Below are 17,343 nucleotides of genomic sequence, written 5' to 3' on the forward strand. Positions count from 1 at the left end.
ATGACCATGTGTAGAAGGGCTGGAGTTGGGTTTAAGGGGTGGAGTCTAGAGGAATAGACTCAGATGATTGGCTGGAGTGTGGCAGTGGGCGGGATCATGGAGTGAGAGGTAGGACCTAAAGGGAGGGTAGTCTACAGGGTTAGACCTAGTGATTGTTTGGAGCAAGGAAGTAGGTGGCTCCTCTGTACAGACGGCCCTTAAGAGGGACGTTCTTGGTGATTGACCGTGCTTTGTAGGCAGCTCATGAGTGACTCTGCTCTCTCCACAGAAACGCTGATGGATTCAACCACAGCGACGGCGGAGCTGGGCTGGATTGTGCATCCTCCATCGGGGGTAAGTCAGTGGTCCTCAAACCCTTCCTGGTCTCCAGGATACCTCCGGTTCTGCTGCGGGGCCTGGATGCCCTACCCCACCCCATTCGAGCCCCTTCCCCTCCTTCAGGTCCCAGGACCTGGGCTCTCATTGCCCCACCCTACTGGTCCCCTACCATTGATCGAGTACCAGTTACCGTGACAACAGGCTGGATGCTTTTAGCTCTTGTGCTATAGAATTCTTAAGAGTGAGGCTGAGAAGTGGGTACTCACAACCCCTGTTTTACAGATAGGGAAAGTGAATTGTCAGTTCCTGAGCGTGCTCTGGGTGTCATACTGTATCAAAGCACCTTTACACACATCATCTCCAGTCCTGTGGGAAGGAACCACCTCCATTTTACAGATGAGGAAACTGAAGCTCAGAGAGCTATAGCCACCTGCCCGGGACCCTACAGCTAGTAAGTGATGAGGGCTCAGGTTTGTAACCAAGGCTGTGACCTAGTCCTCTGGGTTCCCACCACACTAGATTCTACCTTCCTGAGCTCCTACCATCACACTTCCTTGGGTCCTGTGGTCTGAGCCCACGTAGGCTATGAGCTTCCCAGGAACACAATCAGGCACAGGGACTTCCCTGGTGGTCCAATGGTTAAGACTCTGCTTCCACTGCAAGGGCACAGGTTCGATCCCTGGTCCAGGAGCTAAAATTCCACATGGCATGTGGCACATACGCCACCACCCACCCCTCCCCCCACCCCACCCCCACCCCCGCCAAAAAAAAAAAAAGAATCCGGCGCAGTTTGAGATTCCTCTTTCTTCTCACAACAACCAGCCCAGCAGTTACCTATAGGCTGTGGAGTCAGACCCCTGAAGAAAGAAAGTCTCTCAGTCATGTCCGACTCTTTGCAACCCCATGGACTGTAGCCTACCAGGCTCCTCTGTCCATGGGATTTTCCAGGCAAGAGTACTGGAGTGGGTTGCCATTTCCTTCCTCCAGGGGATCTTCCCGACCCAGGGATCAAACCTAGGTCTCCCACCTTGCTTCAACCACCTGAGCCACTGGGGAAGCCATTCCAATTCTGCCACTTACCAGCTGTGTGACTGGGGGGCCAGTTCCTTAACCTGCCTGAGCTTTTAGCTTCCTCGTGTATCAAATGGTGGTGATCATGTCTTCCTCATAGAATTCTTGTGAGGTTTTTCTGCAAAGTATCCAGCATGGCGCCTGACGCAGAGTGGGCTCCCAGTGGCAAGTGGCTATGGGAGCTGTCGCCGGCATCATCCTCATCGCCTTCCTTTCTGATATCAGCCCCTCCTCACCCCCCTGGTCTCTGGTGAGGGCTCGGGGCTCCCCCAGCCCCCGCTCCCCCATCCCAGCTCCTCCATGGGGACTCAGCTGCTACCCCAAGGAACTGCATCCTCTGCTACCCCCCTCAGGCCTGTGCTCTCAATAGGCAGGGCCCCAGGGTCAGGCCTCTTTCTGTGGCTCTTTCTTGTCACCAATTTTCCATCTGCGAAGGCGGCTGGGCCCACAGCCCCACCCTGCCAGTAATGAGGCCAGGCTGGGCTGCAGGGCCCCCGGACGCAATTATTTGGGGTGTTTAGGCTGCAGGGCCTCCGCATGTTAATTAGAGAGAGGGGAGAAAGGCAGAGTGCTCTAATTAAGTGCTCTAATTAAGTTCTGAAGAAGAGCAGTGATTGTAACAAGGGGCTGACTTTGTCACATGGTGCCACCAAAAAAAAAAATTAAATGCAATGTAGGGAGCTTCAGAGGCGCCACTGAAGGAGTGGCTGGGCCCGCTCGGCCTTGCTCACACATGCTCGCCCTTCACAGCAGCCACAGCCACCGCCCCGCCCCGCCCCGCGCAGGCTGGGCCCAGAGAATCTGAGGGAGGCAGAAAGACAAAGAGCACCCACGCAAGGGTGACACCTCTCCGACTGCTTACTCTCCCCCCGACAGTCACTTCTGGCGGTTGGGGAAATAGAGGCCCAGAGCGGGGCAGTGACTTGCCTAAGGTCACACACCAAGTTAGCAGAGCTGGAACAAAGCCCACTGCTGGGTCCTTGAGTTTCGAGGCAGTGTGGACAAGCATGCGCATGGGTCTGAGTTTGGGTCTGTATGACCTGGGGTCCAGTGCCGGTGTGTGACTGCACTTCTCTGGTCTCTACTTGCTCATCTGTAAAATGGGGATAACTGTGCTTCCCACATGTGATAATCATGACAAAGAAATGAGATGCTATTACAGCACCCACCCTGGGCTCGGCACGGTTCACCCTGCTTGTTGGGGCCCTTTTGTGGGCCTGCCCCAGGTGAAGCCAGCCCAGCACCAAAGAGGGGCACAGGAGAAGGAGGGATCAGGGAACTGATCCCAGCAAGCTCTCAGACCCACTGGGGGAGACCAGACCAAGAGGGCTTGGGCGTGCCTGGCACTCATTTAAGCAGGCTGTCCCCAAAGGCCCAAGGGAGAGTTGGTGAACCTGGATACAGCGGCCGGAGGGAGACTCCGCTCCCGGAGGTTCCAGAAGGCTGGATAGAGAGGTGCTCGAGGGGGCGTGAAAGGGTGAACAAAGGCTCAGCCTGCGAGTGAGCATCTGTGCATGGAACACGGCCTTTGCCCTTCTGTTCTCAGCTTTCCTCGGCCCTACCAAGCCCCCTCCAGCAGTGGGAATGGGAAGCTCACAGCTGGGTGGGTAAGCGCCCAGGCCGGGGCCTGGTGAGGTGCCAAAGCAATGACCCCAGGCAGGAAGACAGGGAGGTCTCCCTCCAGTCTCCGTATTAACTACTCTCACAGGGAAAAGGCCTCATGTTTCTGTTATGGGGGTGAGGGCTTATCGTCCGTTGGGCTGAGGATCCCCAAGGGCAAGGGCTGTGTCTGCCTGGTCAGACAGGGCGCTCCAGGCAGACATAGCCCTGCCTCCTCCAGCAGACTGGTCGCTCCTCAAGCACATACCTCGTGCGCTTTCAGCCTCTCCCTGGTTTCCTTTCCGTTGGGAGCTTCCCAGGAACAGCAGGGGGGCCGTGACTTCTTTACCAGATTAGTTACCCCTGGGGGGTAAGGGTCACATCTCCCGCGTGGATTAGGGGAATACCACCAAGAGCAGCGCGTGTGCCGTTCCCGTCAGATTGGCACGTCTCCTGCGTAGAGCGGGGAATTCCTCAGGGCCAGAGCCAAGTCTCCTGCTCAGTTTGGGGCTTCTCTGATGCTAGGCATCGTGTCTCCATCATCAAACTGGGAGATCCCTTAGGTAGAGTCTGTGCCTCCCCTGTGAGATGAGGAGGCCCCTGATGGTAGGTGTTCTGCCTGCCGCCTTCAGGGCTGGAGGATCCCCTAAGGAAAAGTCTGTGCCCCCCACCCTAGGATGTCCCCTGGGGCTCAGCCCCTAGCTGCCCCACCTGACTGGCATTTCACCCACAGTGGGAAGAGGTGAGTGGCTACGATGAGAACATGAACACCATCCGCACGTACCAGGTATGCAATGTGTTTGAGTCGAGCCAGAACAACTGGCTACGGACCAAGTTCATCCGGCGCCGGGGCGCCCATCGCATCCACGTAGAGATGAAGTTCTCGGTGCGTGACTGCAGTAGCATCCCCAGCGTGCCCGGCTCCTGCAAGGAGACCTTCAACCTCTATTACTACGAGGCCGACTTCGACTCGGCCACCAAGACCTTCCCCACCTGGATGGAGAACCCGTGGGTGAAGGTGGACACCATTGCCGCCGACGAGAGCTTCTCCCAGGTGGACCTGGGCGGCCGGGTCATGAAGATCAACACCGAGGTGCGGAGTTTCGGGCCCGTGTCCCGCAGCGGCTTCTATCTGGCCTTCCAGGACTACGGCGGCTGCATGTCCCTCATTGCCGTGCGGGTCTTCTACCGGAAGTGCCCCCGCATCATCCAGAATGGCGCCGTCTTCCAGGAGACGCTGTCGGGGGCGGAGAGCACGTCGCTGGTGGCCGCCCGGGGCAGCTGCATCGCCAACGCAGAGGAGGTGGACGTGCCCATCAAGCTCTACTGCAATGGGGACGGCGAGTGGCTGGTGCCCATTGGGCGCTGCATGTGCAAGGCGGGCTTCGAGGCCGTGGAGAATGGCACTGTCTGCCGAGGTAAGGGCCGCGGTGGGACAGGTGCCCCTGCAAGCGCATGGGGCATTGGTATTGGCTGCAGCCTTGAGCCTGGCAGCTAGGAGGGCAGGCTGGTCAGGGCAGAGGCCTGGAGCTGAGCGGGAGGCCCTCTGCTGCCAGAGTTTCCGAATCTATAGCCACGGTTCAGCTTCTTGGAGGGAGGCCTTGAATACCGCTTCATGAATGGTGGTGTGTGCAGACACTGCAGGGGGTGTGCCCGCTGATTTTCGTTGGTATGAGGATAAATGTTTCTCATTTTAACTACTATGTGAATATTAATGATAGCAAGTGGTGCTTTGTTTCTTCATTCACAAAAGTGACGTGGTTTCCTTTTTAAGAAAACGTACGCCGTAGTAAAAAACATCGATAAGATAATATGCATTCAACTTTTATTGTGTCAGTCAATATAGGCCAAGCCATGCCGCAGTGACAAAGCAATAAAAGTTTATATTGTACTTAATGCTGCATGTCCATCACGAGTCAGCTTGGGAAAATGTGTAAGTCGTAGTAAATGATATTGATAAGAGCACGTTCATTGAGCTTTTGCGGTATCAGTCAGTATAGGCCAAGCCATGCTGAAGTAACAAAACAATAAATGTTTATTTCCCACTTAATGCTGCATGTCCATCGTGAGTCAGCTTGGGATTCCTCCCTCTGGGAGCCAAGCAGATGGAGGAGCCGCTCTTTGGAATGTTATGATCACCAGGCAGAGGGAAGGAGCAAGTAAGACAGATTATATATAGGCTCTAAAGCACCCCCCACCCCCCAGAATGGCTCATATGTCATGCCTGTCCACATTTCAGTGGCCAAGTAATGTGATTACTTCCAATCCAGAGAAATGGGAAAGTACAGCCCCACTGTGAGCTATCTTTACTGTGTGCCGAGCACTTTATGTGTCGAACTCTTTTAATCCTCACAACCACCCATCTTTTAGGAAGAAGTCAGAGCTCAGAGAGTTCATACAGGGAGTAAGCAGAGGCAGCCTGGGGGCTTACCAGGTCGTGTGATTCCAAACCACCCTTTTAACTACTGTGCCCTTTAAGTTAATTTAAGGAAAAATGTTAAGTCAACAATAGTACAGGTGGTATTTGATGACAGCCAAGAGTCACAAAGCTGCTTTGCAAATGGAAGAAGTTGTAAAAGGTACTGCGTGGTGGTGAGAAGCCTATAAAGGTAGATAGAGCTGAGTACAAATCCCAGCCCTGCCAGTTACCAGCTGGATATCTTGAATCAAGTGTGAAACCCTCTCTCATAGAATAGTTGTGAGGATTCAAGACCTCAAAACATATAAACCACTTATAATGACTTCTAGTAAAAACCTAATAAATGTTAACTAAATGGGATGCTACATATGAAGCCCAGCATGGCACAGATTCTCTGCACTGTGAGCTGTGGTGGTCGATGGTGACAGCATAGGAGACTTGAAGCCTACTTGCGCCAGTTCCTCTTGCCTTCCCAGTTGGAATTGAATCCTGGAGTGTTCCAAATGCTAGCCCAGGAGCCTTGAAAGTCAGTTAAAATTGAGCCTGGGGAAGCTACAGTGATCCTCACCCTTATTAAATTCTATCATATCCACCATCTCCGGGACACCTCCCTCCAGCCCTTGGAGGAAGCATGTTAAAGATCCCTGGGAGGAGAAGTGGGTCTGTGAGACACAGGAGCAGTGGCCTCTGGGGAAGCTGCTGCAGTGATCTTAGGCGATGGTGACGCCTGGACTGGCATCCCCAGTGCTGGGGAAGAGGAGGAGTATAGTCGAAGGGTGTTTTGGCAGTGAACTGATGAGATGTGGAGACAAGTTGGAAAGAGAGCAGGGAGAGGACTCAGAGGAACCAGAAATTCCAGTTTACAGAGCCTTGATGATCTGGGGAAGGAAATGGGGAAACGGGGAGAAAAGGCTGATTTCTCGGGGAAGACAACGCATCTGGTTTTCTGTACTTGAGTGTGAAAACGCACCACCTTGGGAGATGGTGGGGGTGACAGGCCGTGGGGAACAGATTCAGTCCTCACCGTCCACCAGTTACTCACTCCTCCAACCTTCCCCACCCCTCCTCTGTGTCAGACCTTGTGCTGAGCACCAGGTAAGATGGAAGAATCCAACTGTGGCCTTGCCTTCTAGGAGCTCATGATCTAGCAGAGAGGACCAGCTGTAAATGATCAAGAGTGAGACTGTGTCAGATTTGTTTTAATAGGAATAGTCCAGGCCATGATGGGCATCCGAGGGCTTCTGAGAGGAGGTGGCATTGGAGCTGAGTCTTGGGAGAAGGAGGCATTGACCAGGTGGCCCCGACCTTCTGGAGGTTGGATTGGCATAAGCAAAGGCCCTGGCGACATAAATCAGTGTGGCTCATTAGAGGGGCTGGTCAGTTGTTTGGGGTGGCTATGGCTCAGGGCACAAGGAGGGAGGTAAGAAGAACCATGATTGGAGGGGTGCCTAGATGAGGAGGTATGTTAGTTATCGCTGCATAGCAAGTTACCCCCACATTTAGCTGCTTAAAGCAGAAAGCACGTGTTGTCTCTCAGTTTCTTAGGGTCAGGAATCAGGCATGGGTGGCTTGATGGATGGGTGCCTCTCTCTCAGGGTCTCTCCTGAGGTTGCATCTGGAGGTTTGACCAGGGAAAGATCTGCTTCCACGTTCCTGCACATGGTTGTTGGCAGGTCCCAGTCCCTCCCACACGGGCCTCTCGCACGTGCAGCGGCTTCCCCAGAGTATGAAAGAGAGAGTACCCACGACAGAAGCCACAATCTTTTGATCCTCTTGCTTTCAGAAGGGATGTCTCATTACTTCTCCCAAGTTCTCTTCATTAAAAGTGAGTCACCCGATTCAGTCCTTGCTCCAGGGGAGGGAATTACATGGGGGTGTGAATGCCAGGAGGTAGGGTCACTGGGGCCAAGGCAGAGGTTGCCTGTCACAGGATCAGAGTCTGGGCTGCTTCTTGCAAGTGGTGGGGGCTCGAGGTAATATGAGGGCAGGGTGTGTCCAGGGCTGGCTTCCCCCTACCTCAACCCCCAGCCCAGGCCCAGCCTACCCCGCCGGCTGCTGGACGTGAGTGGAGGCCAGTCAGGGTGTGATTAATGAGCTCAGGGAGCCAGAAGGACACCAGCTGCTGCCATGGCCTGTGAGCAACCACCCAGATGTGGGGCTGCTTCAGCCCAGGCCCCAGAGGCGCTGGCCCCACCAGCCCGGGACGTGTCGGAATGGTAATTACAGCTCCCATCTAAGTGGTCGGCAGAGTGCTCGCCCATCTCCAGCTCAGGGATTCTCCACCTTTTCTCTGCCTCCCTCCAGAACCATTGACAAGTCTCTTAAAATGCAGATTCCTGGGTCTGGTGCAAACTTCATCCCAGGTCTGGTTCTGTGCCTCGGAGGTGACGCCAAGAATCGGCATTTTTTTTAAACAAGCAGCCCTGACGCTTCTTTAACAGGACTCTTAGCTCAGACACACGATGTGTTAACACATCCTTGGCCAGACCAAGCAGGACTCAAGGCCAGGCAATGACCACAGGCCCAGCCCCACCGCCACCCCAGGGAGCATCCACCCTAAAGCGTGGGAGGGGACCTTAGCAGAATCTCTGGGAGGGTGTGGTTTGGAAAGATCCAGTTAAGTTTGAAGCATAATATGATGGGGAAATAATCTCTTGCTTTCTCAAAGAAATGCAAGTTAGAGAAAACTTGGCAGAGAAGGAGTAGATGAGTCCTCTTGGGGCGCGGCAGCGATCCCAGGGGTGGGCTGTGGTGAATAATGGTGGACTGGCTATTCTAATGCACTCAGTGGTTCCTGAAACTATGGGCTAAACTGATTCAATCAGACCAACTTGCTCTGGAGCCTACTGTGTGCCTAGCACAGTGGGGAGAGCAGGGGAGGGCCCCAGTTAACCCCTCAACCAGCATGTCCTGGGTACCTTCTGTGCAGCAGGTAGCCTTCTAACAGGTATTTACTGAGTACCTTCTATGAGCCAGGCATATGCCAGTCCTAGGGAGCATCAAAGTGAACAAGAGGGCACACTCACTGCCCTCCCAGAGTTGTTGGTCCAGGTGGGTGGGCAGAGGAAGATGGAGGAAATAAAGTAAATAAACAAGTAAATCGTTACAAACTGTGAGGAGTGAAAAGAAAGATATAAGGTGTAACAGTAGAGATTAAAAGGAGGATCTGCTTTAGCCAGGTGATTCAGAGAAGGCTTCTTGGACGAGGTGTCATTGAGCTGACTAGGGCTGACCTGGGATAGTTGGAAGAGAGTGCCTGAGACTCAGGGTTTGGCCTCAAGTGGCTCCTGGGTGAGCAGAGGATTCAGACTCAGAGGAACAAGGCAGAGCATGGTCCTTCCAGAAATGAGATCTGTCCAGGCCAAGTACTTTGATGGAAGAAGGCCATCTTTTCTGATGGGACATCTGGGAGGGCTTCAAGGAGGAGGTGGCATTTGAAGTAGGCCTTCAGGAGTGAGTAGGATTTGGATGGGTGAAGGGAGGGAAGGAACTTGTGGTCAAGAAGCCTCGTGAACAAAGGCCCATGGTGTGACAGAACAGGGCATGTTTGGTGAGTGTCCAGCGCCCTACTGGGAATGGGGCTGGGACATGGCTTTCTCTCCTTGATTCATCTATTCACAGTTCGCTGAGTGCCTAATCTGAGCCTGCACTGGCCATATCGATGGCGGGTGGGAGACTCCGGGGACTGTCTGCAGAAGACCTCTGCCTTCTCCGGCTTCCCCGGTCCCCAGCCCCCTAGGTAGCACAGTCCCCACTGGGGCCTGCCACTAGCGGATCTGCTGGGGCCGGGGTTCGGGGGGCAGGAGGGTGGCCCAGGAATCTGCCCCCCTAAACCTCTGCAGCAGCTGCTCCACCCCAGCCCTGAGTCCATTCGCCTGACTCTTTCCAGATGTTGATGGGGTTGATTGGGAACGTGTCCCGGCCTCAGTTTCTCCAAGTTTTATCTTGGCCTCTCCTTCCCTAATAAAACTCCTACTTGCCCCTCCCTGCCCATGTGTAGGTGCCCCCCCTCCAGCCCAGAAACCACTGGGGACCCTGCCCTTCTCTCTCTCCCGATGGAAGACGTGCGTCTCAAAGGGGTCTGGAGAGAGTTCCACAGTGAGTGTGATCTCTGCAATGCTCTCAGGGTGTAATGGGATTTTTAATATTTAGCTTGGACAGGGAGAGGGGCTGCGAGCCAGCGGATTGGGGTGGGGGGTGGGGATGGTTGCACGCACATGTTGATCAGCTGGCTCCAGCTTAGACTTCCCAGCTCCCAGCTGCCCTGGGCTTCCCCTCTCAGCCTCTCCTCCTCCTCCTGCCCTGCTTGGCAGCCCCTGGCCCTGCTCTCTCCCCCACCCATGGCCTGTCCTTGACCTTGGTCTTGGAGACCTGGTTTCAAACCCCAGTCCTACCTCTTGCTAGCTGTGTGACCTTGGGCAAGCCATGGACCCTCTCCTGATCTTTGTTTTCTCATCTGCAAAACAGAATAAACAGATGGACTGCTGTGCAAAGTAAATGAGAAAATACCTAGAAAAGTGTCAGAAAAATAAGAACTTTTACAAACTTGCCTGAGAGCTTTTTTTAATTTTCCTCCCAATGAGCTTTTTTTTTATTTTGAGGAAAAAATAACTTTTCCTTATCACAAAAGCAATACAGGTTATTTGCAGAATCTTTAGCTGATAAGCCAAAAGGAGAAAATTAAAATAACACAGAGAGTAACCACTGTTAACAGACTGATGTGGATCCTTCGAGGTGTATTTATGTGTATTTACACATATTGATTTTTTTTAAAAGAAAAAATAGATTCCTTTTGGGAATACATGAGGTTTTTTGACTTACTAGTATTTTGTGGGCGTTTTTCAATGTCATGTTGGATCATGTGGGAAGGCTCTTAGAATTCCATAGGCTATCTGTATGATAATTTTTTTTACCAGTCCTCTGGTGATCCACATGTAGATTGCTTAGTTTTTCACTATCGTAAATGCTGAGATGAATTTCACGGTCCCTCTGCCTTTCTGCACTGCTCCAGGTATTTGTGTAGGATATGTCTCCTGGTGTAGAATTGTGGGGTCAAAGGGTATGTACTTTTTTTTAGCGCTTTTGGCACACATTGCCAGATTGCCCTCCAGAAACACTGGGCTGAGTTACCCTCCTGGCAGCAGCCTTCAGGAGTGTCTGTTTCCCCACATACTCACCAGCATGGGATATTCTGCCTGTGGCTTTATTTTCTGTTTTAATTCTAGAATCCTGTGCTTCCCCAGCCAAGGTAGGGAGGGACCGGGGTCAGAGATCCTCTCTGGGCCCTCAGAGCTGGCGCCTGGGCCACCCTCAGGGTGGCCTCCTTCCCACCCTGCTCTCAGCTCCAGCCCTTCCCACAGAAGCTGGACCAGTGGCCCAGCTGTGTCTGGTGAGTCTGTGGGGGTGGGGTGCGGTCAGTCTCAGGGTGAAGAGGAGGAGGCGTCCAGCTGGCGAGGCCTGTGCTGGGAAAGGGGTGTGAGTGTTGGAATGCTGGGTGGGAGGAAAAGCCCAGACCCCCTCCTACCCCGACAGAAAGTTCTGCAGCATCTCTTCAAGGGCAGGGTGGAGACACCCAGCTTGGGGAGGGGGAAAGGTCATAGATAACCCCTCCCGACCCCAGACTCAGGCCAGGCCTGAGACCACACACACCAGCCTTTGGGGAAGGGGATTGGATGGGAATCCTGGCCAATACACTCAGGCTATTCAAGTCTTTGCTTTTAAAAATTGGAAGTGCCTCCCTCTCCCCACATCCCCTTTCCTCTATGCTCTCAAAGCGTCTATTTTTATTCACGACTTTCCATCCATCTCTCCATTGATCTACCTGTTTCTCCACCTACCCAGCCAGCCATCATCCATTCACTGAACTCCATTTTCTGATTTTTTATTTTTTTGCTTCTTGGAGAGTCTTTGTATGGAGGACCAAGAAGCTAACACACTAGTAAAATCACACTCCCCAGGTACCTGCTGTGTGCCAGTCTCTGGATCAGGTATAGGGACTGCAGGCACCAAGAAGGCCCTTCTTGCCCTCCTAACGTTTCCAGTCTGGTATAGGGGATATGGCTGCATTTGTAACTATAGCCTTGGGGTACTCCAGAGGAAGTCAGGAGACAACTGGGCGGGGTGGGGGTGGGGTGCGGGGGGGGGAGGTGAGCTTCCTGGAGGAGGAGCCATTTTCCCAGGGCTTTGGAGAATGGGAGGAGTTGGGGGCAGAAATTAGTCCAGAAAAAAGATAGTCAGAAATGATATTGATGTTTTTATTTTTAACCCTGGTCTCCCACTGACCCTCAGCCTTCTGGGGGACAGGGGGCATGGGAGAAGTCTTCTTGGCCAAGGGAGAAGGCAGAGGGGCCGTCAGCACTTTAGTTTCGCTCTGTCCGAGGGCTAAACGAGGCAGAGGCTGAAAGGAGTCCGGAGGACTGGAGAGGGCCAGAGCTGAGGGTGAAAGGTGCCTCTGGGGGGCCCAGCTCTGTGCTATATGCCGGGCTCTGTTGTCTCACTGAATCTTCGGTTGGTATGATGAGCTCCATTTGCAAATGAGACTGAGGTCCAGAGAGGCTCAGCAAAGCTTCCAAGGCCACACGGCCAGCAGCAAGTAGCAGAGGCAGACTGGGAGCCCAGCGTCCTCCAATTTGCTGGGACAACTGATTACCCGGGAGTGGGCGGATATCTGGACGTACCCTGCCCTGCCCACCTTCCTGATTATCCATGGGCCTCTGAGATGGCAGAAGTCAAAAGAGTTTGACAGATAACCAGCTTGGGGGTGGGGGTGGGGGGGTCACACATGAGATTGTAAGACCTCATAGGAAAGAGAGGGCAGCTGAAGGGCTTCTAAGGGGAAGAGGGAAGCTCGTGGCTGGGCCGTGGAGGGCGAGTTGCTTTTGCATCAAGAGGTGTTAGCAGGATGGAGCACACTCCCAGGGCAGAGGCTCAGGGATGGGGAAGCCCCCCATGGGCCTCCTCTCTTCATGCTGAGCCACAAAAGGGGCACAGCTGCCCCAGTTAACCGCTGGCCAGGGAGAAGGGGCCCCCACTGCCAGCCCCCACACAGCATTAACCAAGTGCTTGGTCGTGCTGCCTTCCTGCCTCTTACCTTCTGGAATCTCTCCATCAGATTAGGAAACTGAGACCGAGGGCCAGCATCCCACCCCTTCATAGGTGGCCAAGGCAGGTGTGCACTCTTGTGCTTCCTACTTCTGATATCCTCGGCTTCTTGGAGGTGTCAGAAAGGCTTGGTAGGGACTCCCCTGGTGGTCCAGTGGCTAAGACGCCGCACTCCCAATGCAGGGGTCCCCGGGGTTCCATCTCTGGTCCGGGAACTAGACCCCACACGCCGCAACTAAACATCCTCAATGCCGCAACAAACAGCGAAGCTCCCGAGTGTTGCAGCTAAGACCCAGCACATCCAAGGACCTCCTGTGGACCAGGCAGCTCCCCACGGAAGGTCTCACTGACTCCCAGTCACCAGTTTAGCATCCTCATCCCTGTTTTACAGAAGAGGAAACTGAGGCTCAAAGAGGTAAAGCAGCTTGTCCACGGTGACACAGGGAGGGATCGGATTTGAACCCAGGTCATCTGACCCTGGAGCCCCAGCACTGCCCTCTCTCAGCCCCAGACTGACCCAGGACCCTGAAGGCATCAAGGTTGACGGCTTTGGCCACAGGCCGCCCCAGAACACTCCGGCAGGACCATAAACAGCTGGGGGAAGTTCCCCTCCCTCCAGCGGCTGCCTTTTCATCTGGCTGGGCTTCGGGATCTGGCGAGAGGAGCCCGTTTATTGAGGAAGTTTATGCATTTAACAGTTTAAGCCTTTCTAAGCCTGTGGTACAACAGGATTTCAGAGCCGTTAACAATTCTGTGTGGTTAAGAGATTTTCATGGCTGTGCGGCAGCTGGCTCGGGCCCCACAGGCCCTGTTCTGGCCTCCACCCCTCGCCCTGCTGGGGCACCTCCTCCCTGGGGCTCTTTGTCCTCAGCCCCCACCCTGCCGCTTCTCCCTGCTCCCCTCATTCCTACTGCCTAGGGATGAACTTTGACCTCAGAGGGGAACTGAGGTCCAGAGAGGGGACGGGAGCTGCCCAAGGCCACACAGCAGGTGAGAGGCTTGAACTGAGTCCCTTCCCACACCCTGGACTGCCTTCCTTGGGTAAGGGAATGTGGCGGGAGGATGGTCTATTGTTAATTCCCTACTGGCAAGACTTACAAACCACCCCCCTCAAAACCAGCATCTGATCTCTACCAGGGCTTTGGGAACAGGGTTGGGGTGGGGAGACTTGCCCGGATTCACTCACCTTGTCAGCTATCGAGTTGAAATCAGAACTCAGGCCGAATGAGAATTCTTCACACAGTACAAAACGAGGTTTGTTGTTTTGGTTTGTTTCCATTGCTTGTCGGGGGTGGGGAGGGAATGCCATTTGTAATTATAATGTATTACATATGTACTGTATTTATTTACTTACACTCTGCCTCATTCCAGAAAAAGATTAGAGGCTGCTTTTGTGTAGCATTTGGTCTCACCCTATGAGATACTTTGATCTGAATGATGCCCACATGAGAGAAGCAAGGCGAAGATTATTAGCGCCATTTTAGAGGCAAGAAAATCTGAAACCAAGAGAGGACCGGACTTTCCCAGGGTCACAGTGCCCTTGGTGGCAGAGACGGGACTTGAGCCCAGTGCTCCGGCCTCCTGGCCCAGGCTCTCATAGGAGCCCCTTGTTGTCCCGTGATGTCCTGTTAGATGGCCCTCAGCCTTTACCTCCACCTCTGCAGGAACAAGACCCCAGGGACCCCTGGAACCACAGGAGATCTTAGTCTCCACCCCACAAGAGAGGTACCCTGGCAGAGTTCCTCACGGCCCCTAGGACGCGTGGTTCATGTAAAGAGGAAGGTGTGGTGGGCCCCTGACGACCACACAGATAAAGGGGCCCCAGGGTCACCCTGAGGGGTGGATAGGCCTTCAGACTCCCACCCTCTCTGCTCCCTCGGGCTCTTTGCTCCTTCACCAGGCCTTCCCAGTCTTTCTCCGTGGAACCCCATCCATGCAGGTTGGATGATACTGTTGTTTCCATCTCGAGGATTTATTTCCTGATCACGCTGACCCAGGAGAGGGTCACAAACTCACAAGGGCTCCCATGTCACTGGCACCCAGACGCAGTACATGAACTTTGCCTGTTGCCCGCTTGGCACCTCCTAAACAAAGGGGCCAAGCAACTGCTCACCAGCTTCACGCTTATAAAAACGGAGGCCCCAAGACGTTAGAAAAAATGGCTTATCCAGAGACCCGGCAATCAAACTCAGGGTCCAGTCTCACGCTCCCTATGCCTCCCACTGGGCCCTGATTGTAAATATCAGAGACAAGAGCCCAGGGAGGCAGGGAACGTGCATTGGTTGAGCGCCCACTGTGTGCTAGGCCTTCTGCCTTAGGCTTGGTGTAGAATTCTGGATCCCTGCAGTCCCCAGAAGTTGGGTACAGTTGTTATTTTCATTTTATAGAGGATGAAGCGGAGACTCAAAGAGGTTAAATAAATCAGCTCAGGATCACGCAGCTAATGAATGGTGGAGCCAGCACTGAAATCCAAAACCTGCTGTCTTCCCACTGGAATATTTGTGCATTTCATTGTGAGTGAAATATTTTTGCAATCTTTATCTCATTTGATTCTTGACAGCCCTAGGGTGTAAGAGGGATCTTATCCCCGTTGTTGAGCTGAGGACATTAAGGCTCAGCGAGGTGAGGTGTGCTGCCTGAGGCTCACCGCTAGGAAGGGTCGGGGCTGGGACTAGAGCTGGGTCACTGGGTCGGTTTGACTCTGATGCCCAGGCTGTGTGACCCTCCCAGCCTCTTGCTGATGACTTGCATGAGAGCTCTCATGAACACGTTCGTATCAGACCCCTGCCCCGTCGTTCCACTTAAACTGCTCATAATCAAGGCCATGTTGTTCTTATTGTTCACTTGCTCAGTCGTGTCTGACTCTTTGTGACCCCATGGACTGCAGCACGCCAGGCTTCCCTGTCCCTCACTGTCTCCTGGAGCTTGTTCAAACTCATGTCTGTTGAGTTGGTGATGCCATCCAACCATCTCATCCTTTGTCATCCCCTTCTCTTCCCACCTTCAATCTTTCCCAGCATCAAGGTCTTGTCCAGTGAGTCGGCTCTTTGCATCAGGTGGCCAAGGTATCGGAGCTTCAGCTTCAGCATCAGTCCTTCCAGTGAATATTCAGGGTTGATTTCCTTTAGAATGGACTGGTTGGATCTCCTTGCAGTCCAAGGGACTCTCAAGAGTCTTCTCCAGCGCTACAGTTCAAAAGCATCAGTTCTTCGGCATAGAGCCTTCTTTATGGTCCAACTGCCGCATGAGTGACACCCATGTCACCAATCCAATGGTCAGTTCCCAGGTCTCAGCTTCCCCAGGGGCATGTGATAGAGAGACCCCTGACTCCTGGTGTCCTTCCTGCTTTGCCAGGTGCTTTGTGGCCAGTTCCTGCTCACCTCCCACCTCTCTACCCCAGAGGACCCAGTGCTGAGTCCTTGGTCTCCTCCTCTTCTCTCTCCCTCTCTCCAGTTGATTTCATCCAGGCCCTCTCTGGCCAATCTCTAGCCCGGACCCCTTCTCTAATGTCCAGACTCACATACCCAGCTACCAACTGGACATCTCCACCCATTCTCCTCCCTGCCCCCTAGTCTGTTCCCTGCCCTGCAGCTAGAGGTCCCTCTAAAACATGTCATGCCCTGCCTCTGCTCAGAACCCCCGAAGTCCCTCATCTGACATAAAGCAAAAGCCAGAAGGGCCCATAGAGCCCTCCGTGATCTGTCCCTCGTCACTCCAGACAGATTCTCACTTCTTGCCTCCTTCACTCCAGACCCGCTGACTTCCATGGCGGTTTCATCTGCCTGGAATGTTCTTTCCTTGGGTGTCTACATTGATTGCCTTCTCATCTTCTTCAGGTCTCTCCCCAAACTTCACCTTGTCACCAAGGTCCCCCATGGCCCTAGTTTTCAAAAGGGTGCCCATGTGTTCACATGCACAGATGTGCACTTACACACGTGTGCACACAGCCTGTCCCTCTTCCCTCTTTATTTCTCTACATCACCCTTACTGCCACCTGACATGCTGTAGGCTCACTTCTTTATCTCTTAACTACTTGTCTCCCCAGCTGGAATGTAAACTCCAGGAGGGCAGATGTTTCTGTTTTATCCACTGCTGTCTCCAGCTTCTAGAGTGATGTTTAACTCATAGAAAGTATAAGTACATTAGTTGCTCAGGTGTGTCCAACTCTTTGCAACCCCATGGACTATAGCCCACCAGGCTTCTCTGTCCGTGGAATTGTCCAGGCAAGAATACTGGTGTGGGTGGCCGTTCCCTTCTCCAGGGGATCTTCCCGACCAAGGGATCAAACCTAGGTCTCCCGCGTTGCAGGCAGATTCTTTGTCATCTAAGCCACCAGGGAAAACCTAGCTCATAGAAGCTACTCCATAAATGTTAGTTGCAGAGCCCCACTCACCCTAGTCTCACGCCCTGTACCCTCCCAACCCTGATGTGAGCGATGATGCTAACAAAGGCCCTTGGAGAGGCTGGGGGTTCTTTCTCCAGGGCAACCAGAGTGGCCAGGATGCCCAGCAGGTCTATCTGGGGTTGGGACAGGTGTTTCTAGACTTGGATTAAGGGTCCTTTTTCTTGAGATGCAGTATTTCCTGAAAAAATCTTAAATCCTTCTTGGAGCTGGGGGCCTCAGAAAGCATCTGTCAGTATTCCTTGTGTCTTCACCATTAACAACCATAATTCCAGTTCTTGCTCCCTTGCCTGCACTGGCCTATGTGTTTAGACTCCGCACATGGTGGTCCTTGACCAGGGCCTGCTGGGGGACCCATCGCTTAGCAGGAGCCTGCGGGAACCCACCAGGGGCCTGGGTCTGTACAGACACAGAGCCAGAGGAGGCACCCAGC

General features: G+C 53.5%; 1 protein-coding gene across 2 annotated transcripts in view; it reads left to right on the forward strand.

Moving 5' to 3' along the window:
* Positions 1–17,343, forward strand: part of EPHB2 (EPH receptor B2) — a 218,579-nt gene that overhangs the window by 79,000 nt on the left and 122,236 nt on the right. For both annotated transcript variants that reach the window (XM_070382850.1, XM_070382846.1), the window contains exons 2-3: positions 269–333; positions 3,722–4,406. In XM_070382850.1, coding sequence (XP_070238951.1) covers positions 269–333; positions 3,722–4,406 — 750 coding nt within the window. The remainder of the gene's footprint in view (positions 1–268; positions 334–3,721; positions 4,407–17,343) is intronic.

Source organism: Bos mutus, chromosome 2, assembly GCF_027580195.1.
Source record: "Bos mutus isolate GX-2022 chromosome 2, NWIPB_WYAK_1.1, whole genome shotgun sequence".
In the NCBI taxonomy this organism is placed as follows: domain Eukaryota; kingdom Metazoa; phylum Chordata; class Mammalia; order Artiodactyla; family Bovidae; genus Bos; species Bos mutus.